The 26,951-nt window shown below is 35.6% G+C and overlaps 1 protein-coding gene across 1 annotated transcript in view; it reads right to left on the bottom strand.

Annotated features, from left to right (window-relative positions):
* EYS (eyes shut homolog) overlaps positions 1 to 26,951 on the bottom strand; it is a 708,088-nt gene that overhangs the window by 214,950 nt on the left and 466,187 nt on the right. Inside the window, exon 34 of the mRNA XM_039729652.1 lies at positions 1,637 to 1,749. Coding sequence (XP_039585586.1) covers positions 1,637 to 1,749 — 113 coding nt within the window. The remainder of the gene's footprint in view (positions 1 to 1,636; positions 1,750 to 26,951) is intronic.

Below are 26,951 nucleotides of genomic sequence, written 5' to 3'. Positions count from 1 at the left end.
GCACTTGTATCAATGAGAGTATTATTAAAGGGAATGAAAGAAAGTAGAAAAGACAGTAACAGTCCTGATTTTTAACTTATACTGTTTTTACCTGGTAGTTTAAAAACCAGAACTGCCTCTTGCCTGTGATTTAGGACATCAAAGCTCTAATGCATATGCAAAATAGAGAAAAGATTCCTAATCTAGTAACCAGAGGAGACAGCAGAGATGGTTTATGATTTTTTTTCACCATGATTCTTTAAAGTTAATACCTGAATGAAAGACATGAAATAGCTTCCCCACTTGCTTTCAACCTTATGAATTTCTGTTTTGAACAGAGGCATAGTTTCACACACGAGAGTTCATGCCCTCATTTGGGAAGACACCATAGCTCTGACTAGGAAAATTTCTGGTGAAACACTGTAGAGAAAGGCAGGAGAGGAGACATTGTTTCTTTGTTATTTGCGGTTTATCACAACAAAGGCCAGGGTTTTCTTTTTTGTGCAGGATTTAGACCCACTACCATTTGCTAAATGCACTTAGAGAACATATTCCAAGCAAAATGCTTTGGGGAACTTGAAGGGTACAAAGATTTATTTCTTCATCAAACTTGGACAAGGAGATGACACTGAGCTGCTGTTCTAAATAAAAATGGTGGCCGGTCTCTGCAAGGATAACAAATTGAATTTTGTGTCCAAAGTTTTATTGGCAAAAGTTTAAAAGCCTGGGACTTGGGGAAGATAATTTGTTAGACAGTCGGTTTACTGTTGTACCTTTGTAACTTTGAGTGAGATGTGTGCTCATTAAGGGGTTAGAGGTGGAGGTGAGTGCAGGGTTCAGATCTCACCGATCTTTAACTAATGATCTAGCGGGTTACCACCAGCTTTTGAGGACAAGCACATGAACATTAACTGACCTATTCTATAAATTCTAGGGAAAAAAGTCTTATGCTAAAAGCCATATATAATGTCCTCCAGGAATCTAGGACATGTACATCCTATGACTGAAATGATATTCTCTCCCGAAAGACTTCATTATGTACAAATGCAATTCACCTCTGTTTTCCTTTGCTTTCCACTTTGCCATGTTCAAACCCATCATATTCCAGAATAGAATCCTAATGTACACCACTTCCCCTGTATGGCTTTTATTTCAATCAATGCATGACCAACAGCAATGTGAACATGCAAAACTGAAATCAATTGGGGTTTTTAAATGTATTCAGAAACAATGCTTTCCAGCATTTCTCACAATCTCTTGTAGAGTAAATGTGGCATCAGCTTGTCCATATTTGTTACAAGACTAATGAAAGTCCCAAAGACACAAGTAAGACACAACCAGCACATCTCCCCACTTCCCAGTCCTGTATTTTCATGCAGATCATCTTTCTTAGTACACTGTTTCAGCATTCAGGGTGTGACAACTCACTCCAAATAAGCTATCAAGTTTAATTGAACTACTCTGAAAAAAATAAAATCTTCCATTAAGAAAATGCTTTAAAAGCATTAAAGAAAGCAAGATATCTGTCTCTCTGGGGATTTTTTTTTTTCTGTAGCCATTGTTGAAATTATCTAAAATGGTCACCTTGTGTAAGGAAGAAAGCAAAATCAGCACAAACAATTCCTTAGGATTTGGAAAGGCATAGAGGGCGGTTTACCTGCAATTGTCAACATTACTTCTTCCCACAGCATTAGAGAAGCTGAAAGGTCCGACGTTATTGATTTGTACGACTTTTATACAGCCAGTGAAATTGTAGACAGGTCCAGAAACCTATAAAAGAAAAAATGCACACAGTTCTTTTGCTTGTTGACATTGTGATCAAGGTATTTATTTTTGTATGGAGGAATACAGGTCATGGGGAATGGTAAACAGGGAAGATTTGAAATTTGTAAGTGTATTACTTCCCTGCTTAAAAGATTTCTAGCACCCTTAATTGTGTTTCAAAGATGCCTAAGGACCTACTGAAAATACAAATCACTGCAGGAGCACTGAAAACACAGAGAACAGTAAGCTGTTATGCACTGCCAAGGATTCATTTTTAACAATGAAGTCAGGTTTAGATAGTTGCAGAAAGAAAAAAAAACATATTTTGAGGAACAATTTGCTGAAAGCATAATGGAAAGCATTAAATGCTTTTTAAAGCCCAACAGGAGCATTAAGCCTGCTAGAAAGGCTTTAGAGATAATAGACCAGCTAAGTGAAAAGGGAATGTTCAAAGAGACAAGGCTCTAGCAGGAAATGTAAATGACTCACCAAATCAAAATTTAACGAAGAGTAGCTCTGGGAGGTTCCAGTGACTGAACCCCTTTTTTGTTGGGGTAGATCAGAGACCCATCTCAAATTGACTTAATTCTAGAGAATGTTTTTTAAAAAAACCCAAAAAGTGAACAGTGGCAAAAAAGGAGAAAGATCAAGCAGTGTTTCTTTCCAGGGATTCTTATGGAAAATTACTGTGGCCATCTCTTAAAATGGCATCCAAACCATGGGAATAGTAGACATGGATTTTTGGGGGAAGGGGAGGGGGCTTGGGTTTTTGCTTTGTATGATTCTGAAAATGGGAACAAGACTAGGGCATGCAAGGACATACCTCAAACTACAGATCAGTAAGTCCCAATTCCATTCAAGACAGTGATTATGAATTACACTGAAGAACAGAATTAACATATATGTAAATGAATGTAATATACAGGGGAATAGTTGAGAGGGTTTCCGAAAAGAGAAATTGTAACTCACAGAAGGAGCACTGACTATGAGAAAAAGGATGCCTTGGCACATAGTCTTTGATTTCCATAGAAATTTAACAAGTTTCTGTGTTAAAAGATTCTAAAGTAACTCAGTCTCCCTGGGATAACAAGGAAGGCCTTCAATAAATTAGAAGACTGGTTAAAACAGAAGCAGAAAAATTGTGAGCAAATGGTGAGGTTTCTTAATATGGAGAGTCCCTAGAAATTCTCTCTGCAAGTCTGTATTAGGGTCTGTGATCTTCAACGTATTTGAGTGGCTTAATGTTTTCTGCACTACTCAGGATAGCAAAACCAAAATCCTGAGAACAGGATTTCACAATGCTCAAAAGTGTCACAATGTGCAAAATTATAAGGCATGTAAGGATGATTATACATATGAGAGTTTCTGAGCAGAGTAACTGTACAGACCAGGGATCTTCAGTCAGGAAAACTCACTGTCAATGACAGACAGAAAAGAGCAGTATACAGATGAATACAGTTTTCAGTTTCTCAACATACAGAATCAAAATTACATGAAATGACATAAATTAGTGCAAAGATGAAAACAAGGTAAGGGGTTTGCTTTTCATGCAACTCAACATTAAATTGTAGAACTCTGCCGTATCATGTTGCGGACGGTACAAGTGTAAATGGGGTTAAAAATCAATCATATTAAAGGGAAGAAGAGCTGTCTCCCTCCTCACAGACAGATAGGTTGCACAAGTACAATACAGCTGAAGCAAGGAGAATTGCTTTTCTGTGCACTGCTCAACAACTCTGGAACATAACACAGTGTGCCATGCCATACACTATAAACAGAATGATCTTCCAACCCATGGGAGGGCTCAAAGAGTTTACTAATAGTTTATTGTTTATTTCCTTAGCAGCAAAGGCCTACAGGAAATGAAGACTTTAAAAAAGATATATTATTGCACTGCAAAAATGTAGAAAGTTATGTAACCATCTATAAGGCGGCATTTAAAGTCAACACAGTTCAAATGTGGCAAAGGGAAGATGGTTTCTCTGTGGAATAAACACAGAGGATTACAATGAAGCTTCCTGGAACTTAAAAAGAAACAAAAATCTTATTAAAGAACTGGACGTGAACACTCTCGTCCAAGTTAAATTTGTCCATTAAGAAAACAATCCTATTTGATATTCCACATGGGCTGGCAGAGGTTATTCATATGGATTACAAACAATAGAGCGCTCTTTCTCTTCCTCTTTTTCCAGCCACTCTGGCATGGAAATAAGTGTGATGGACTGTCAAGATGGACATACACTCAGCAGCCTGCTTTTGCTGCCATCATTATAATAAGATATAACAGATAATCTTTGAAGATGCCTTGCCCTACTAAGCTTCACATTTTAATTTTTATAAGAGATGCTTCTTATTTATTACCCCAGCCTTTTATAAATAGTAAATAAAATAATTTTCAATTTAACAGGATGAAGGATCTGTCATAAATTTACTATGAACACAGACAGAAATGGTTACAGGATTCTGAGCTGGAAACTACATGGGACCTGTAACATTGCCCCCCACCAACCCCTGCCAAAATAGTCCTTTTTCTTGGGATTGTAAAAATGAACAAACAAAAGAGAAAACAAAAGAAATCAATAAATCTAAAGGGCAGGTACAATAAGATTTTATGATAGCTACTGTGCCAAGTTCATCCAAGAGCCTGGTATAGGGAAAATTCACTATGTCAGCCTATGGTTCATTTTGCACACTGAAGAGCAAATTAGTTTGGAAATCAACATTTAGCTGCATAGTTCCCCAAACAGTATAACAGTGAATATTTTAACAACATGGTTTCCTTCCTCTCACTACTGGCTGACTCCCTAATAATTTCTCTTGCATTGATATGGGTATATTTTGAAGGTAATGTATTCCTGTAAATCAATCTTAAATTTTTATTTTTTTTTCATTTTTAACTATAACTACATTATAAACATTTTGGTCAAATAATTACTTGTATTTGTTCTGCCATGCTATCTCTACAAAAAATCAGTATCTTAGAGATATATAAGAATAAGAGCTATTGGTATATGTAATTAAAATAAGCAGCTTTTATTCTTCTACATTTTAGAAAAGATACCTTTTGTGTATAGCAGAATATTAAAATGTAGACTTCACATGTAGTTGAGTTCCCTTCCATTTGCAAAAATACATTAATATGCTGACAAACTGTAACACTTAAATTGTCTGAAAATGTCAGGGCCAGAGCAACACCAGAAATTTAGTTTAATAAAATTTGCTATTCACAATCTATTGAGATATGTTTGACATATAGTAACCATGCTCTTTAAACGCCCTTTATACTTGACAAAAATTGAGTACTGATACTTACCTTGTAGGAAAAGTTCACACATATATGCCAAATAATTTATTAACATCCCTTACTGACTAGCCCAAATTAAGCTGCTGCTAGATAGAATTAACCTAGAATGAGTTCCTAATGAAATGAACTTACATGCTGTCAATTCACTACTGATTCATAAATAATATAATGAATTTGTGGCTTATGATCTGAGTATTTATTTGAAAAGTATGATTAACTGGAAAGAACACAAAGCATAGCACAATCTTTCCTCATTTGTCTCCAGTCAAGATAAATGTTATGTATCTTAAATATTCTCACAATAGATATTACAGTGTACCAGAATACACTATTTTGTAATCTTCCACGTCTTTATGATTCCTGAAATATGTCTGATTTTGGAGTCTGATTTGTAGAATTCTCATCAATAGACCGCAAAACTTTTTAAATGCAGTATTTCAAACTTAAATAAAATAACTCAGGTGCACAGTTTGGAATACTCAAACAAAATTTTAACTTGTTTTTACTAAAACCATGGTGAACCATTTGGAAATTAGTAACTCAAAAAGCGCCTCAACTTAGATAACAGCTTCTTTATTCCAGTTTTGTTTTCTGCAAGTGACTAGAATCATATGAAACAGTCATAATGAACCCTGAAATTAAGCAAGCTATAATTTAACCTCTGTATTTTCTTTAAATTTGCCATGAAAATTTGGCTAACCATCTCAGTTGTAAGCTCTTAAGTCTATTGCAACTGAACTTCAATATCAAGCTGACTAAAGAAAAATATGAAAATCAAAAGAAATATTTAAAAAAACCAAACCAAACAAAGCAAAAAAACCACATCTAAGTTCCATGGGTTGTGGTGGTAATGCTTCCCTCTAAAGAAGAATTTGTAATTTGTTCTTTAAAGATGTCATTTTAAAACCCATTTTCCTCTCTTAGAAACTGAATTACATACAGCACAAAATAGAAATATACAGACTATCAAATTAGTAGCAAGACAATCAGAATGGGCTTAATCCAATAAAATATTGTTCTGCCTTTATATTTCACTTACTGAGCACTGAAACTTGCCTGCATTCAAAACAACATGTTATATATGGAACGTGCACTTTCTTCAAGCCCAAAAGTTTTCAAGACTTTGTTAAAAATCAACATCAGTGACTCAGACATCACCTTGCAGAAAAATGTCATTTGCTGATTTAAATTTTTTAAAAATCAATTGATAAAAATTAAACCTTATTCATTTTTACTCTGGTAGTTCAAGCAAAATTGACAAGGCTTGGCTGGTTAATTTGCATAGTTGCTAATGAGAGAAAGATGTACCCTTTGAGAAGTCTTGCTGAAGTAGACAATGGCAGGGGAGTGTGTGTCTTTGATGTATCTATACTGTTCATTGCTTCACTTCCTAATATTTACTTTTAATAACACTTTCCATACTCAGTTCAAATTTTAAATCACAAGCATTTTTATTGTTAGATAACAGATTATAAACCTGAGTTTAATGACATTTCAAAATGTGTAGGAAAATAAAAAGTAGTATTAGCTCTCCAACAAAAGTAATAAAAGAAAACACAATATGGGAGAGGGAATATTGCTTCAGCTTCTGTCCTGGCACTAGTGTAGAAATGGGAAGGCAAAATGGGAATATGCACTGGTAAAATTGCCTACATGCTATCATATCAATAAATTGGGTGAAACACAAAGGAACTGAAATTTTCTCCATCTTGACTCATACTGACTATGAAATGAAATATTATATAAACCTATACATAACACCGAGGTTTCATTCAATTAATATTGAAATACAATAGATGATTTTACACTGATATTGTGATACTGAGCCAAGCATCCCAAAATAATTTTAATGAAGTTATACTAGTGCAAGCAAAATGGAGCTCAAGTGGTAAGTGAAATCCAGATTTTTTTCATCTACCTCTACAGAATTTTTTAAAGAATTTACTGTTATTACCTTGAATCTGCTTTTATTGTATCTGCCATGGATATCAAATCCTGTCACTAGAATTTGAATGAAACAAGAATGGTAAAGCATAATAATATAGGCAGAAGAAGGGGAGAAAATAAATCCCTAAGCTGTTTAGTGTGGTAGAGGTTTACATTTCTGCTCTTCATTTGTTCTAGCTACTGAAATCAGGGGTCAGAAAAGTAGCAACCCTGACAGCTCTGCTGTGTGAAACCAGCAAGTCAATAGTTCTTCCAGTCCCTTGTGCTGTAGAGCAGGTAACTGAGGCTATCCTCTCTCATTGGGTCTGAATTGTCAAACCATCTCCTGCACTGCTGTGCTTCACAGTACAAACCAGACTGGTCATCTGCCTGGTCCCAGACTCAGGGGCAACCACACAACTGACATTCACATTCCTCTTGCATAATTTCTTCATCTAAATTGACTGGCAGTCTAAATCTTGTGCATAAGAGCTTCACTGTAAATATTCCATGATCTTGACAGTTTTGCTCAGAATGGTTTGTTAAACCACGAAGGATTAATTAAAATCAGTAAGTCTGAAAGATTCAAGAGTAATGAGAAATTCCCTTACCATTTTTATGAAAGTTCATCCTTGGCCAGGATCCTTATATTTTAAACTTGCTCTTGGCTTGCACTGTAACAAGTGCAATGCAGCATTTCAGAAGGGATATAAAAACTCTGATGTGAAGAAGGATATTTCTAAGCTTTGTGGCTAGCAGTGTCTGCCCCTTTTGTAAACAATTTCAGTGTTTATGCTTATAACCATAATGCATAATTTGCTTACTGCATTTGTTATTGCAATTCTTAACAAATTCAATTACTGTAATTTATCTTTCTCAATTCTCTCGGTTTAATGTGGTACGACATCTTATGACATCTTGTCCTTGAGGAACATTGAAAATATATTGGCCTGAGAGGACTAGTAAATGTAGAGTGAAATTTGGAAAATGGACATATCTTTCTTGAATAGTGCAGACTCTATCAAAGTGTGGAAATCAGTTCATCTCCCTGCATTTCACCTTTGCAGAGTGACACTGAAGTCACACCTGTTGAACACCATGCTAACACATTACAGTGTTCCAGCATTTAGGGAAAGGTCTTCTGAGTCAATCACCATGAACTAGTTAGCAGTCTAAGTCAGTCTCTAGCCAGTCTCTAGTTGTGGTTCTTGTCCAATCAATAGCCAATCACTCAAATGTAGAAACTTTTAACCCAAGGGATGTTTGTATCGAGCATATGTGTTTATATGCTGATGGATTTGGTGATTCTCGTGGGTCATTTTCAAGTCAGAATATTCTATTTCTAAAGTAAGATCCAGTGTGAAACACTTAGTGAATTATAGATGTTGAGTTATGAAAAAGAGAAGAGTTCTAACAAGAAGTTGTACATCTGTCTGATTAGAAGAGATAACACCTTATCTTAAAAAAATGGGTATCTTCAAAATAAAAATATGCCTATAAAAATGAAAATAAAATAGTTTTTTCACAAAATAGGCTTTTCTTTAATGAATATATGTGGTATATGATATTCAGAAGGACCTAATTTTGTCAGACTCCTAAGAAAATTGAAAATTCTCTGTTGAAGAAGAGTGAGAGGAGATAAATTTCTTTAAAATTTTTCATAATATGTGCTTTTCTTATGTCAGTACACCTTTTAGAAATATATGCAACTGGTTTTGTACATCTTAAATACATTTTTTTCCTAGCACAATTTCTTAAGACAAGAGGTATTGCATGATAACAGTATTCCTCACACACTAGGTAAGGAATATAACAGCTGGCACACTATGCCTTTCAATAAATGCCTTCGCTTCCCCAAAATACTCCAGAGAATCCAACAAGGCATATATCAGGATCAGGTGAGAAGCAGTAGTTTACAGTTTTAGGAACATGGTAATGAGGAGAGCTGCCTGACACATAACAGAGATTTTAGGAGCATGTTGGCATTCCAATGTGACCAAGGTGTTACACACATGTATTTATGTAATCAGAGGTGTATCTGCAGTAGACAGATCACATAAAACATTAACCATAATGTGCCAAAATGGTGATGAATCCATAGACTTCCAAAATGCATTTAATTATCCTACTGTTGTAAAACAGTATGAATTGTTGTGCTATAAACCAAATAAACTCTATCAATAACTAACAATTTTAAAATTTTGTTAATTTTTAATGAAACAACTGACAGGTTATCACTCTTTTGTCTGCTCTGTCTTTCACTAAGGTGTTACTGCCCTTGTGACAAACATAGAACATGAAAATGTACCTATAATTCATCATATTAACATAGATTTAGATTAATGGCAGTTTAACTTGGCACAGCTGAGAAGTGGACATATAATCTGGGGTTTTATATCTCTGAGGAAACACAAACTTTCAGTAAGCAGTTGGATTTGGTGACCTAATCCTTTGGTTTACCTTGAATTTCCATTTTGAGAGATGCAGTCCTGAGACACTTATGACAATATATGTTTACCTGGAGTTTTGAACTGTACTGCCCACTCACTCCCAAATTCTGGTGTTGATTTTTGTGGAGAATTTCCTTTTGCTCTAGCTCTAAATTTATTTTTCCCCACCTTGACTTGTATACTATTCATCTACTTGTCAAAAGATACACCTAATTCTAAAATCCTCATACTTGGCATGAGTTTCATGTCTTAGACTCTTTGCCTTAAGCATTTACAAATTTTATTTGGAATTGATAGTCCCCAGGAAAACCATAGTAAGCAAAAAGATTGGGCTCACATGTAACTACATTATGCACTATATGATCTAGAGGAGAAATCAAACTATGTTTTAAAACCTGGAAGTTTAAAGTAAGTTCTTCATTATATAAAAGAAAACACATATTAATTTAAAGTAAGTTCTTCATTATATAAAAGAAAACACATAATTAAACACTCATGGCAGATTCTAAACTGCTCCTTTACTTGATTCCGTCACTCAGATTCTGGAAGTGACTTCCCTCCTCTCCTCCCAAACACTGCTGTAAGCCTGAATGCTCACCTGTTCTATTCTTTTCGAGATGAAATCTTACCTCTTCCATTTTTACTATCAACATACGCCAGGCTGTTATGCAGGACAAGGTCAACACCACAAGGTCAGCCACTTTCCCTTTCCAGAGATTCAATGCATTTGCATTCCTTTTCAAGTATATTCTTTCTTATTGAAAAACCCCAAAACTTTCCAAAAGTCAAAAAAGGTCAATGCTATTAAAAGCCCTTTGAATGAGGTTAAAAAAACCTCATGTTCATGCAATATGTATCCTACTAAGATAAAATAATTTAATTTTCTATTCAGTCTTCAGAGAGATTACAAGTGTCATAAATAACCATATGAAGATCTGGTACTCAGAATACTCAGAACCCTCCTTTCCACTATTCTGCAGCCAATGAGGCTTCTCCTGCCACATCAAAGTGCATTTGACCATGTGAAATAATTCATGTTTCTTCTCCTATCATTTGCTTAGAAACAGAAATATTAGGTGAGGGTAAAGAACCATCTTCAGCAGACACTAAACATGTATCCTACATCTCCATAGTAGCAACCAATACAGGATGATAAGAAAAAGAACAGTAACAGATCACACCATTGCTGAGGTTCAGAGGTTTGAAGGCGCCTCTGGTAGTTCCCCTCTTCCAACTCCCTCCTGAAGAGGTGTCACCTACCGCCAATTGCTTGGGGTCAAGTCCAGACAGGTTTTGAATATCTCATGAATGGAAACTCTCATAACAATCAGAGCAACCTGTGCCAGTGCTCAGACACCCTCACAGTGGAAAAGTTCTGATATCCGTATGACACCTCCTGTGCTTCATTTTCTGCCCATTGCCTCTGGTTCTGTCACTTGGCACTGCTGAAAAGAACCTGGCTCTGCCCTTTTTGGAGCCTTTCTTCAGATATTTGTAGAATATTGGTGAGTTTTCCTCCAGAGCTTTCTCCAGGCTGAACAGTCCTGGCTCTCTCAGCCTTTCCTAACAGGAGAGATGTTCCATTCCCTAACCATTTCGTGGCCATGTACTGGTGTCTCTCCAGGAGCTCCATATCTTTCTTGGATTGAGGAGCCAAGAACTGGACACAGCACTCCAGGTGTGGCTTCACAAGGGCTGAGCACAGGATAGAGATCTCCCCCCTCAACATGCCAGCAGTGCTTCTCCTAATGCAGCTCAGGATACCATTAGCCTCCTTTGCTGCAAGGGCACACTTCTGGCTCATGCCCATTTTGCTCTCCACCAGGACCTCCTGGTTCTTTATTGGAAGAAATCTACATACTCTTTCCTGTAAACCTGTGCAAACCACAGGATGCCTGATGATCTCAGATATTTCTTCTTTCATGTTAGTAGAAAACTTTCCACATGATGAATTGGCTATTGGAATTTCCACATGATGATTTGGCTATTGGAATTTCAGTGGCCATAATGAATAAGCTTTCATATATGAATACACACACACATGCACATGTTCATGCTCCCACACAGGGACACAGAGGTTTGCATTCATGCACTCATTTATGCTGTAAATCAGGAATCACTTTTAACTAAATGTCTGGATAATCAAAATCCCTCTCCTCAAAACCAGTTAAAGGATTTCAAGGTACTCTGCTGTATGGACATACAAGATGGACAGTAGGATCATGGAATGGAAAAACAATTTTCATTTTCACAAACTGATTGTAAGACAAAATCAGTAGCATTATTTTTCAGATCTGGCTTACCTCTGAGCTCACTAATGGCAAACATCATTAGCTTATATGTATAGTCAGGATATTCCCATTATTTCAGGTTTACATTGGCATTTCATCTTATAATTAACTTGTGTTACTTTTTAAATGCATTCTATATATGTTTTAATTTTACTTCTTCCCATACTGTTCAGCCCATGCTGAAAACAATTGTCTTTAAAGCAGTATTCTGTAACCTTGTATAAGAATCTGTATAATGAGATGTGACACAATCACATATAATTCTTTTCTGTTACTAATATACACAGAGAAAACAGCTTGCTGTATTTTTATATATGGTTCTCAGAAATTTGTAATCACAAGCACAGTAAAGTAAGTAAAATCCAGGTAAAGAGAGAGTTTTAAACCACAGAAGAGAGAGATAGGCATCAATAGAGTAACTTATCTTTACTCATTTTTGCTTTCAAAAAAATTACCATTAATACTAATAAAATTGGAAATTAAAGATTTTGTGCTAATGTTTCCCACAGTTCCATTTCATTAAATGATTCTTCCTCCTGCTCTATTCTTTCATTTCCAAATCTCATTTCATTTAGGTGAAAAAGCACAAAATAATAGTTGCATTTCCAATGTAGAACAGCTGCCAGTCCCTTTGTTCTGCTCTTTTTTTTGTGTTGCACACCAAGAATCACAAATTTACAATGTGATCATCATGTTCTTCTCTTAATAATGACTCTTTATATTACAGAAGCTTTGTCAGCCTCTACCTTCAGAGCAGAGTGCATTTCCTGCTGGCTTGGCAAATGTCTTGTTTGACCACTGTTCAGGCTGAGATATTCCCTGCATGCCCAATAGCTACATTCAGATGCTTAGATTAGAGTGAAGTCATTAAGCAAACAGCACTGAAGGGCTTATTTGCCAGGGATCAGGAATGGCCTCCATTAACTGCAGTTTTCTATAAAATCTGCCTCTGCTACATTGTTTGCTATTGGGAAAAGGAATGAAACAACACAGCAAAATGTCAAAGCTGTCAAGTAACACAAAGTCAATTTATTGTTACTGAAATAATGGAAACTGCTACATAGAAGATCAATGAGAATGGGAGATCCTCTACTGAGAATGAATGCAGAGAGAGATTGCTGATATTATTAGAGTAGATTCTAGGCAAAATCACATAACTGTATGACTAATTTAGCATGCAAAACAGAAAACCAAATGCTTTTGAATTTGATAGTCTCTATTTCCCAACAAAAAAATGTATGTCATTTTATTCATCAACTAAACACTCAGCCTAAAAAAAAAATACACCCCACAAACCTTACACTGTAGATTGATAAATGTCAATGACACTACAGAAACACTAATCACCCAGATTAAAGCTGGAAGGAGCAAACAAGAATCAACATAATTTAAACAGAGTCTAGGCAAACAAAACCACATCTTCAGTGGTGGTTTTGTTTTTTGGAAGGAAAAACCACAAAATTAAAGAGATCAGATAAAGAACTGAAAACATCAAAGATGGAAGGTGTGAAATTTCCTTAATTAAAATTGTATGAGTGTCTAGCAATCACCTGCTGGAAGAGGGTACTGGGAATAATGAATACACAGAAACCCACACACAAGGAAACAGCAAAGAATATAATACATGTTGGATGTAGAAAACATAAAGAATATAATATATGTTGGAAGTAGAAAGCATAAAGAATATAATATATGTTGGAAGTACAAAGCATAAAGATTAAATAAAACTTGTCAAAAACTCAAACTGAGCTGGACTTTACACAAGTTTCAAACACGTAGAGGAAAGAAGAGTGACAGACTACAAATAAGAAACAGGACCAAATTACAAATACTGCAGCTGTCACCAAAACCCTTTGTCATATTAACACTAGAAAAACAGTGCTAAAGCTAGGGTCAGGGTTTTCCTAGACAGTTGTGTATCCGTGTGATTTTGTAATAAGCTGCATATTTCATTTGCTGCTATTTAAAATTAGCATTATGATCCCTTAAGCACAAAATTTACACTGCTAGAAAGATAAGATTGTTTTCCATGATGAGCCAAATATAAAAAAAATATAAAACGTTTCTGGGTCACAACCTAGATGGAAGACAATAGGCATCACAGGAAACTAGCAGACTGCAGCTTCAGCAGAGAAACTAAAACTACTCTTTGGAGAAAAGAGCACAGAATCTGGGCTCAGAGATAATGAAGAAGAAAATAGGATCAAAGAAGATGCAAATTCACTAAATTTCACAAAGGAAGTGAGAAACTAAAAACCCACCTGCAAAATCATGGTGGGTGGGTGATGCTTGTCTAGTAATTTTTCTTCTACTTTGTCTGACTTCATTCTGAGCTTTTATTATGAAAACATTAAACATTATAGTTTCTAGACTATTCTACCAAAATGTGGGATGTTACTTATTTTGAAGACTTTTGGTCCTTGATTAAAGAAAACCATGCAGAGTATATCCAGATAACTTCCTGCAATTTAGGTCAAATCAAGAGGCTACCAACTGTGAGGGTAATTATGCATCCTTGTGTTAAGATTCCAAAAGAAAATCCCAGATTTCAACATTCATTTCACTCAAAGATTAGGAAAGTTGTATAACCTCATATGACTATTTTCATATAAAATATGCAATGAGGACTTTCTTCTGGCTGCCTTAGGTATATCCAGATAACTTCCTGCAATTTAGGTCAAATCAAGAGGCTACCAACTGTGAGGGTAATTATGCATCCTTGTGTTAAGATTCCAAAAGAAAATCCCAGATTTCAACATTCATTTCACTCAAAGATTAGGAAAGTTGTATAACCTCATATGACTATTTTCATATAAAATATGCAAAGAGGACTTTCTTCTGGCTGTTTCTTTATAAAGAGGTTGTTAGTTCCTTGTAGAAGGAATGGTTCTAGCTAGTCAGGCAGGGCACTCACTTCTGGAAATACCTTTAGCACATGGAATAGTCAGGCCTAAAAATTATCAATGATACCTAACAGAAGTATAAGAGAAAATTCTGTATGTGATTCTTTGTGAGCACACACAAATTAGCCACAGAAATCCCTCTGAGGTGACAGTGCAGTTGAGGGAATATAGTGGGTAGAGCCCAGCTTGAAGGTAAGATCCCTCCACTGCCTTGCTCCCACCCCCCCATCAGGATGATAGAGAGAAGAAGGGGAAAAATGAGCAAACTGGTGAGTTGTGATTAAGACAATTGAGCAAATGAAAAACACAAAAACAAAAGCAATCACCACCAGCAGGCAGTGAACAACAGTCCCCGAAGAGTCCCTGAACAACAACTACTTTGGAAAAAGTTCTCATTTTATCACTGAGTGTGATGTTACATGGTATAGGATATCCTTTTGGTCACCCAGGATCAGCTGTCTCAGCTGTGTCTCTTCCCAGGCTCTTGCCCACATCCTCTCTATTCACTGAGGGGTAAGAGCAAGGAACAGAAGGAACAGAAGGAATTGATGCTGTGTAAACAGTGTTCAGCAACAGCCAAATAATCCTTGTATTAGCAACACTGCTTGGGTCACCAGTCTAGAACACAGCACCATACAAGCTGCTGTGAAGAAAATTAGCTGCATCCCAGCCAGATCCATAGGGAGATTAATACATATTGACACATTGCATTTATCATACAAAATTTCACAGATACATTATAATGTAGTTGATGCAATTCTTACTGTGAGTCATTGCATGAAAACACAATGGCCACTAAAGAGGTTAGAGAGATGCAAAGTCATACAGACACTAGTAAAAATGATGGCAGAGGTAAGAAATAAAAATCCAAGATACTGTACCAGAATACTGTAAAAAAACCAAACCTGCTGTGAGAGCAAAGATTTTTTTTTATTTTTAACCATTCGGGAGGCACTCCATTATTATGGAAAACTAAATAAACTACCTTAGTGTACCTCATAGCAACATGGATGTTTTTGGTAACTGAGTTTGTATTTATAGAAATGGTAACAATTGGCTTCATTTCCCATCCAAAGCACAGAAGTTTAATTGGTAAAAGTAATTTTCAATGGGATTTAGCAGCAAATTGTCTTTTTTGGTTTTTTTTCTGAAGAGAAACTCATGGATTTGCATTTTAATAGGATGAAGTTACACGCCCAAAGCTTCATGTTTGTGGCATAAATCTCTCTGCTGCTGAAAAAAGTTTGAGAAAAATCACACATATATAAAATAGAAACAGATTAATATTCAGATCAGATTTTATCTATTAAAATGTGATAAGAATTTTGCATAGCATTCTTTTTGTCTCATTCAGTTTGAGTATTATTGTTAGATTGCTACAGCTGTTGCCTCAAAGTTTACCTTTATCAAAAAACCAAGTTAACAGATGAGTAAATTGATAGTTAAGGAAGACTAGCTCTTGATCTTAGCTGTGTGTTGCGGAGAATGCAGAAAGAAACTCAAAGCAATATTTGAGCAGTCTCATCAATTGCATAAAGAACCAGTCTTCAAGAAATGATCCTGCAGTTGCCAAATACAGAAAAAGTGGGTGACAAATCTAGGGAACTGTTGGTTGAAAGCGTTATTTGGGTAATCACTGCATTAGTTGCCTGAATAATACATACATGCTGTCAAATATATCTCTGCTGCCAAGGAGAGCAAGCATCAAAAAGGCACTGAGAGTTTTATCTCAGGACAACTCCCATATCAGTGCACACATCAAGATAAGGTATCAAGGAGATGTCTTGCCAACAAGAATGGACTGTAGCTATTGCCAGGATCCTGTAGTAATGTGCAGGAACTGTGGAATAATGAACTGGCAACATCAACCATAAACTGAAAACCTTAATATCTGATCAACCTGGCAGCTATGGGAAAATGAAAGTCCTCAGAGATGAAAAACAAAAACTGATCTTGCAGGCCTGCCAATATCATTCAAAGACAAATGGTCAGCTGGATTTGAACTTTCAAATTCATAAAAGCAACCTGCATGCAAGTTCAAAACACTGCTATCCTTTTAAAAATGTTCTTCAAAATAAGGAAATAATTTCCACAGAAGCAGAATTGTATTTCTGTATATAATCAAATCATATCTTTGCAAATCACTGAAACAGCATCTTTTTTTCTGATAAAGTTAGGATACTTTTGCCTGGGGTCCCTGTGAGAGTTGATGAGCAAAAGGCCTGGGATGACATGACAGGAAGGCATTAAAAACTCAAAAGAACTGTCACAGTTCTTTCAGTGTTTTCTTATATGAGAGATGTTTCAACCCCTTGATAATATTTCTCTCTACTGGAGATGCTGCAGTAAGTCCAGATGTTTCCTTTACTGGACAGGTACAGGATGGGACCCATTAATTCAGATACAAACTCACCAGTACTGAATAGAGAGGATGAATCCCCACCCATGCCCTGTGGGGATGCCGAATTGGCTCACAGCTTGCTGCCCACCAGAAATCCAAGGTTCTCCTTGGCCAAGCTGTGCTCCAGTCAGCTGACACCACAATGTGCTTGCACATGGGATTATATCCTCAGCTACAGGACTTTGCAAGACTCCTTTTTGAAGTTCATGAGATTTCTGTCAGCCCATTTCTCAAGTCTGTTGAGGTGCCTCTAGATGGCAGCACAGCTCTCTGGAGAATTAGCCACTTTCCAGTTTGGAATCAATCTTAGATCTTGCTGAGGGTGCATTCTGTTCTGTTATCTAGGTCACTAATGAAGAAGTTGAACAGTATTGGACCCACTAGTAAATTCTGGGGCACCTCACTAATTACTGACCTCCAACCAGACTTTGCATCACTGATCACAGCACTCCAGGCCTGGTCATTCAGACTTATTTTAAACTACCTCACTGTGAACTTCTCTATACACCTGTACTTTGTCAGTTTTATGTTGATGTCATAAGAGACAGTGTCAAAAATTTTACTGAAGTTGTAGACAGCATCACTGCTCTCTCTTGTCCACCAAGCTAGTTACCTAACTGCAGAGACTGAGGGGCTGGTCAAGCATGATTTCCTCTTTTAAATCCATGTCAATGACTTCTAGTTACTTTATTGACCTCCATGTGTTTGGAAATTGTTCCCAGGAAGATTTGCTGCATCACCTTCCCAGTGACTGAGGTGAGGTTGTCTAACCTATGGTTTTGCAGATCATCTTGCTTGCCCATCTCAATATGGGCAAACAAAGAAGAAATATGATGCTATTTCTTCTCTTCCAGCCTTCAGGAACCTCTCCTAACTGCCATGACCATTCAAAGATAATTAGCAGTGACCTCAAACGGCATCAGACAGTTTTCTCAGCACTCCTGGGAACAATACATTAAATCTCAGAGACTTACATATGACAAGTGTGTTCAAGGGATCCTAACCAATCCTTCTCGAAGAATCACAGAATTAACTAGGTTTTGAGATCAAGTTCAACCTATGACCTAATGCCACCTTATGAATTAAACCATGGCATTAAGTGCCACATCTAGTATTTTTTTAACACTTCCAGGGATGTGTTAACTATTTCTTGCTCCAGAGTTTCCGTCTGGTCTTAGGGACCTTCCATCCCTGAAGGCTGCTTTTATGGTTTCAGCCTGGTTTCCGCCAGGACAGGGTTGATTTTTGTAATAGCTGTGGGGGGGCATGATCAGGACCCTAATGTTATTCCATACCCACTACCATCATTACCAGAAGAGAGGGAAAGGAACACTCTCTCACTTCCCAGAAGAGTGTTCCTTCAAGTTAAAAAAGGTTGTGGGGCAGAATGCTCCAGTACTTGTTTATTGTCGAGCATTTCATCTCAGTGTGGTATGGCGTGGTTGCAGACATTCTTCTGTTTTAAATGCTGACTGAGAGGAAGAGCTTGAACAGACTCCCTAAAGGTACTGGAATAGAAAAAACTTCTGGTATCACACGGGAATACATGACATGCACTATTTATCAAACAGATTTTTTTTACAGTATATCTATTTATCTGAACATGCCCACCAGTTGCTTTTAGAAATTGAATTATATCTTACTATTTTCCTTTAATTTATCTTGTGTTTCCCAAACTCTTATTTCCCTCTATAGGAAATACTAGTCAAAAAGAAAAGGAAATATTTCTTCCCTACTAAACAGAAATCTGAATTCAAATCTCTTACTAAATTCTCCAAATACAGAGTTTGTTTACATCCCTCTAATCCATATGTTTTGTAGAAATTGTCTCAAGAGAACAAGAAAGAGAAATTATCAGTGATGCCTCAGTCTTTTAATTTGCTGTGGTTGCAATGTGGTTAGCTTCAACCATTTAGTACACACCAGTCTGAGTTCAGGCACGGAAATGATGAAATAATTAAAATGCTTTTGAGAAAAATACTTCAATAAAGCCAAATTCTGAGGGGATTTCGGTGAGATAGTGGCACAACCATCATAATTTAAGATCAGCAAAAGATTTGCAATGCTTTTTTTCCTTTTCTTTCTGACTCAGAATCTTCAGGAGTTTGATTTTCCCATGTACATAAAACTCTGGTTATTTCTAGCTGCATAAAAGAGCTTCTAGAGGACACAGTTAAAGCCAGGCATATCAAAATCTCATATAAACAAGAAACAGATATAATCTATTTGGCTCAGCACAGTGATTCTGGTGAGAGTTTTGGAGCACAAACTCATTACTCTTAATGTTCTGATCCAGTGTGGCTGCTCTCAGCCAAGGCCTGTTGCACAGATGGCCCTGGGCCATGAACTTCTTAAAGTTCACTGGCTTCTTTTTTGCGAGGATATAGTGTAGCTATAATATCACCATTCTGAGTGATTTGTAGATCTGTAATAAGTATAATGATCTTGGCATTTTAGCATTATCTAATGAGAGTGAATTCCATTTTTAATCTCAGTTATAGTATTCAGTTTGTATTGTGGACTGCTGCTATATTATATATGTGGAATGCAAATGCTTTTTTTAAAATATAGATATGTTGATACTAATAAGATTTTGCACTTTTTTGAAGAACAGTGTTGTCAAAGTGATTCAATATTTATAACTTTAAGTATCCCCTTTAATTTGATGCAGAAGATAATCAGTGAGAAAAAAACTTGATTTCTCACCAGTAATACTTTCTGGTATGTGGACTTAGCACAGTGAAGGATATTTCTTGATTTCTCAGTTGAATTAATTTTGTTATGGTATTAGGAGACTTTATTGGAAAGTTTAATACGCATTTTATTAAAATAATATCAGTATTTGAATTTTATTATGCAAATATCAGTATATGTATTTATTATTTATTTTATTATATTATTTAATAATATAAAATTAAATACATGCATATGCACATACATGAATATTGCATATGTGAAATTCTTACTTTGCTAAATCAACTCTAATGAAATTTAAAATAGAAGCAGTAAAAATATCACAGAATACAGCTGGAGTAATATACATTTTCACAATCAATATGTCTGATATTATAAACTTCAAAAATACTTCTCTTAATATCTTCCTAATAAAATATGATGTGCAACCTATAACTAATAAAATCACCCAAATTAACATAACTTTTAAATATAGACTTATTAAGAAGCATTCAAGAAATGGTATTGAAAATCTTTACACTTACCTTTATGTCTCCTATTTTTTTATTTTTGATATTATAATTTTGGAATTTATTAGACATATTAGAAACATTTATTGTACTTTTTGATTAATAGCTTAGGTTTAGATTTTACAATAACTAGCAAAACTCAAGATTTCTGTGATCTGTAAAGCTGTTCTTGTTTACGAATCACACAGTACTAATAATGATCTTCAGGAAGAATTCAAACTTGTTTCAAGGAGATAAATTAGTACTGAATTGTCCAAAACATTTACATGAATATATTCAGATACAAGAAAAAGAATTAACAAATCCACAAAATGACTATAATCATACTGAATAACCTAATTAGAAAAAAAAAATAAAATGTGTCACTCTTCATTACAATGCTCCCTGTGCATACCTCTTTTCTATAAGTTAATATCTCTAATGCTGCAGTGTCCAAGATCATCATCTGCAGCCTTTTCAACACAGATTAACTTGAAAAGAATAACACAAGCCAGCAAAACACTATTACAAGAATGTTTTATCTTTCCATTGATGGTATCACTTCTCTGTATTGTTTAGCCTTGAAGAACTAACAAGAACATATTTCTAGATGGTAAAGGCTACTGGCAGACAAGTAACAAAGAATCCTACAGGGCAGCATTGGATACTTTCAGCAAAATACCTCAAGACTCCTATCTATTTATTTTTCGATCAATGGATTAGGCAAGAGTGTCTATTACCATTATATAGAATGATATACCATAATGAAAGAATACTGAAATTAAAATAAAACTGATTTACTAATATAATTCCATTATATTTTTCTCCTTCCCTGCAAAAAGCTTTTTAAAAAAAATCAAAAATTCACATTCAATTATACATGACAGAACTAAATATGTTACAAAAACTGTAATATGAACATTTGTGTAATAACATCTCTCTCTGCCAAACCATTAAACTGTTATTTTCAAAAGACAAGTAACTGCCTATGAAAAAATGCCTGAGTTCTAAAAAAGGAAAAAAGCAGTAAAACAGTAAGAATAGGATAAAAATCTTGATAGTAGAAATATAAACACGGGGATGTTATGATACAAGAGTAAAAATAAAGAAAGGTGTAGGCTGCACCAGAAAAAAGCAATATAATAAAAGTAGTCAAACAAATATATACAAACTGGCACAAATAATTTTGCACTAAATTTTCATTCAAAATTAAAAATATTATATTATATCTGTATTATATATCACCAAGGTGATGATAGTATTTGTTAAATACTCTGGCAGGTTAGAAGGGGTAAGGCAGAAAAGACAGTCATAACAGGGTTTAATTACTCCAAGCAGTCTGGTAAGAAATCATAACAAAATATGCTGAAGGGACTACATTTTTAGGTGCTGTAAATAATGGTTTCTTGGAGCTGTTAGAGAAACTATGAGAGATATAACTCTAGGCAGATAATGTGTTTCAATATGTCAAAATATAATAACTAAACCCCCCACCCCCCCAGCTTCCAAAACATTAAAAAGCCCCTGACTATAATATACTCAACTTCTGTGTTCTCCTGGGAGGAAATCACACTGAAAAAGCCACCAGAAGGTTTAACTGCATCAGGACAAGGTTATTAAGGATAAAAAAAAAACCTAGAAAGCTCAATGGGTAAAATGCTTGCAAGTTGCAGAAGAATACTTCTATAGAGTTCTGCATATATAGATCATAACTTCATATGATCAAGTAGAAAAAAATCAAGCATGACTTTAAAAAAATAAAGCAAAAAAAGAGGGATTGATTGTCCAAGTAGCAGAATAAAGAAGAATATTACTCAACACTTTTTGAGCATAATATTGGTGGAGGTTAAAAAGAGTAATATGTGGTAAATTCAATCTACTTTAAAATGTTCTGGAATATATTTTAATTTTGGCTGAAAAAAATACTTAAGCCATAAAATCATAAAAAATCTCAGGCTGGAAGGCATCTCACTAGATGATCTGGTCCAACCTTTCATGTATAAGGGAGTTTAGATGAGATTATCTGACACCCTGTCCAGCCACATATTGAAAACCTCCAGGGACACAGACTCTATCATCTTCCTGGGGAGGTTGTTCTATGTTCATCAAAACTTTCTAATATGTGAAAGCTAGGAAGCCTGGAATTGTGCAAAAATATTAGATAATTTTTAAATTAAATATGCTTGGTAACCATATAGAGAAAAGTGGCAATATGATACCAGCATTTCAAAAGGGACTGTGAAAGGCCAAAATGATGGAAGAAAACTAAAACCCAGCAAATCTATTTTCAGAAGAAAATTCCCTATATTCAGAAGAAAATTCCTGAATTTTGTATTGAAGAATGTAAGTAGCAGAAACATGGGACAATATCACATAAAGAATCCAAAATTTTGTTTAAGGGAGTTATGCTTTTTATTAATATCTTTTAAACACATCAATGGTCTCATATAAGAGGGTCACCCAAAAACTGAGCCAACCTAATTTCCAGAGATGTTTTGACATTGTTCCTAAGCATAAGGTCTTCAAGAAAATTAGTAATTGTGGGAAGTACAGGAAGGGAGTTTCTTATGTGGGTGGTGAACAAACTGAAAAAAAGAAAATACAAAAATTACCAATACCAGTTGAGTTTTCACACTGGTTAGATGCAACAAATATTTCCCACTAAGTCTTATGCTGTTAAACACATTCACAAATTATCTGACAATGTAAGAAGTACTGATGAAAAAAACCCATGCTGATCAAAACAAACTATTCAGAACAGGCAAAACATCTCTCCAGTCAAGAGACAGGACCCCTGACTTCAGAATAATGCTTAATTATATAAGAGCAGAGCCTGCAGACCACGACTTACCAATCTAAAGAAGAACAAATACCAGAATATGTTATAATAGTCAATGAAACTTTGACATATAGAAGTATTTTTGATGATGTGACAAATATCTATTTAGTTTATAAAAGCGCATAAATATTTAAAATATCTTGAGTAACAGTAAGTGGTGCTCTTAATTAAGATAAGCATTCAGGTGATGCAAATGCAGAGTCAAAGCATATCCTAAGTAGGACATTAGAAAGTAAATACATGTCAGGATCTAAAGCTGTCATGCCAAGATTCAAAAAGAAGTCAGATTCTCCTCAGGATGCAAAATGCATTTCAAATCAACAAACACCCTGAAAGAGCCTTTCTGAATATTGTGAATCACAAACCTGACAACAGAGCAGACTTAGAAGTTGTATAATGCGTGTAGGGAAAGTCAAATTAAAAGGGAGCGGCATAAATATAAGGACAAAAAATTTCATCCCATTTTTTTGAAAAATACAGATTCTGGAATTGATGCAAACAGGAACAACTCACAGTTTCAGAAATGTAGAAGTAAAACCACAATGACATTCTGGATAAAAGAGTCAACAGTGTTCATTTTGATTTTCTGTACCACTGCAGAACCTTAAATTCTACTGCATAGCTACTACAAACTAAACACCTGTATTTCACTATATCTAGGGGGAGGACTAATGCTTGGCAACTGGCTTCCACTTAGTCTATCATTAGCTAGATCTTAAACTGATGGATCAGATAATTCCTGAAATTATATGAAATATGAAATATTGTTTGGATAATTTCTAGGCAGATTTATGATCTAATGAAAGAAACCCATAACCACTCTCCCTAAAAAAATATTTTAAGCAACATATGATTTTAATAGTTAAATATGGAAATTTCGGATGTGTTGTGGAACAACAGTAAATGTCTGGACATTCAAGAACTGCCCCTCTAAGGTTTCAAAGTACCCATTCTTGCTTATACCACTATAGCAAGCAGTTGCAGCCATGTAACAGTCTAGTATGCCTCGCAGTCCTGTGACAGATTGGATGTTCTTTCCTTTGTTGGCTTCCCCAGAATCTTCTCAGGCTGAACACTGCAGCCCAGGGAGCATTAATTGGGTCAGGACCACTGTAATTTGCTCACATCCAATGATTACTGTAGCAGGATGCTAAAGAATCATGTACATATTATATTATTATAAATTATAGTGTGAAAGCTGCTGTCAGAGCCCAAGATTTATCAGATAAGGTGAATGCCAGATAATCAAATCTAAAGCACTGTGCACAGATTGTACTAAATTCTCCCACTGCTTTGCAATGCTCTGGCAAGGGAAATGGATCATAAACTGTTTCTAACTAGACAGTTACAGAGGGGTTACTGTTGTGTTAGTCTATGGAAGCACAGCAGCTGTAACACAGAGCAAATTGCTTTTGGATCATTCTAAATTAAGGGTCTGATTCTGTATTTTGCAGCACCTGTTTCACATTGTCCATTTCTTCACTCAATGCCACTGCATTCTGTGGATGAGTTATTAAAAGAGAAACAATGTCTCTTCGTATGTTTTAGCAGTTGGTTATTAAAATGTTTAAAACATTTTTATCTACATATGTATATACCTGAGCATATCTTAAAACTAGGCAGTACATATGATTCTGATATCACATTATCTCTTTTTCATATAAAAAACTATATGCGTTCTTACATATGCATATTTTACACATTTGTATTTGAAGTACAAGCCCTCTAGACTACTGTGTCTGAGTGTTTAAATATATAATAATTTCCACCTCACCTTCAACATCAACACACTATGATCCTGAGCATATCACTCAATTATCTGTTGCCATTTCCCCATTGGTAACATATTGATGTCCACATGTGTATTTGCACATCTTCCCCTTTATATTTTATCTTTATTTAGAAGATTGCTTTCCTGGTACAGAAGTTTCTTTTCCTTCTGAAACTACACTGTTTTAATACTTGCAAGGTTTAATTATAGTGAACGGCTTGAGTTGAAAAGGAATATGAAGATATAATGACATTTCACATTCTCAATACTAAAATACTATTAAGTCTAGAAATATAAATTACTGGAACAATTATAGCAGCAGAAATAACAGTATTACTCCAGTCAGCTGCTACCACTGTAGATATTTGACAACAATATTTAATTTCCCTTTGAGTGTACCAATCTTCTCTGCAGAGAAAAAGCTATTGTAAACAGTTAAGAATACTAAAACTAGCATGAAATTAATTATTCTGAAACATGTCTTGAGATTTCAGAAACAATACCTTTTCTCAATTTCTGATCAGAAATGTTTTTTTTTTTCTCTCTGTGTAATTTGGTTTAGCTTCATTTTCTGTTGATTTTTATGTCCTAAAAAACAGTGATCATAAACAGCTTTAAAACTCCAATGTTTTAAAAAGATGACGCTATTTAACTGTTCAAATTATTTTGCCATTTACCTGTGGCAAGTCTGAACTATTCCCATCATATTCTTTAATAAAGAAGTAGGATAGAATACAAAAATAAATAATAAACAAAGCTGGCACAGAACTGAAGGGAATTTTATTCACTGTGGAGAGACAGCAGGACAAGATGTTTGCCAGCCAGCTATTCAGAGTTCAGCTTTCATTCTGACTGCTCAGCAATGGCTTCCTAGACTGTCAGATGACTCCACTAAACTTTGCAAAGGACAGTTTACAGACTCATAAAAACAATTTCTTGCTTTGCATAAAACAGATTGCAGTACTTGAACTTGGATGAATTAATTTAAGGTGTTTCAGTGCACGTATCTGTTGCCTTGATTTCTACCCACACCCCCATTTTTCATCCTTCTGTGCCACTCAGAGGTAGGAGACAGAGTTGGGAGTGAAGCTTCTGGGACATGAAGTAAGGATTATCCACTGCCCTCCCCTTGCCCACAGGGCCAGTCTTCTCAACAGGGAATGTAAGCATACTGATCAGGCAGAGTTTCCTTTTGGTAAATCCATGCTGGTTGTTCCCAAGGATGTGCTTGTGCTTCATTTGTTTCTGTATTAGTATCAGGAACATAATGGTGCCATTGACCTGACTGGCTCATGGTTACCTATCTTCCTTTTTTAAGATGAACATAACATCACATTTGTCTTTTTTCACTGTCATCAGGGGCTTCCTCTGTTTGCTCTAGGCTTTCAGAGGTAATGGAGAGTGGCCTAGTCATAACATCAGCCAGGGGTGCATGCTTGTAAGTGTCTCTCTGAATCCATGGTACTTTATATGTCTGGTTTACTTAAGTTGCCCATTAATTTATCTTGCTCTTGTGTTTCTCACCACCAGTCACAGGCACTAGGACTGAAATCTGGGAGGTCTGAGAGCTTCTGAATAGTGAAGAAATATATTGGGTATTATGGCATTGCTTCCCCAGATGTCACAGATATTATTTTAAATGCATCACTGCTTGAGGGTAAGGCTCTGATCTTCTGAAGAGACTGTGGCAGAAACAAGAGAAATCAGTAGAATTGTTGCACCTTGCCTTACATGCTAAGTGCATTCTGACTCTAAGGAATACCAAATAACAAGCATACAGAAAACAAGAAGAAATATGTAGAAAGAATGCATGGACATTTCAGAGCTGATTAGGAAAATGTATAGGAAATCATCAGAGGAGACAATATTTTACACCGAGGGCTTTATAGGTCATCTCAAATTCCAATCAAAATGAAACATAGAGGAATCTATCCTAGAAATGAATCATTTAACATGAGCCAATTCCAGAAATACACGACTCCCATGTCAACAATTTCTGGTACAGACAGCTGAAAGTTCCTCTTAGTCAGAAACTGAAGAAGTCTAGGGTCTGAAGTCACTGTTCTCTGCAACTTCTACAATATTGGAAGGTAGGAGACACAGAGTGAACAGCAGAGTGAACTATGAGAGAAGGAGCTAAA

Source organism: Passer montanus, unplaced genomic scaffold, assembly GCF_014805655.1.
Source record: "Passer montanus isolate IOZ18808 unplaced genomic scaffold, ASM1480565v1 scaffold11, whole genome shotgun sequence".
In the NCBI taxonomy this organism is placed as follows: Eukaryota; Metazoa; Chordata; class Aves; order Passeriformes; family Passeridae; genus Passer; species Passer montanus.
Note: the sequence above shows the minus strand (reverse complement) of the source record. Positions and strands in the feature narration are given on the sequence as shown.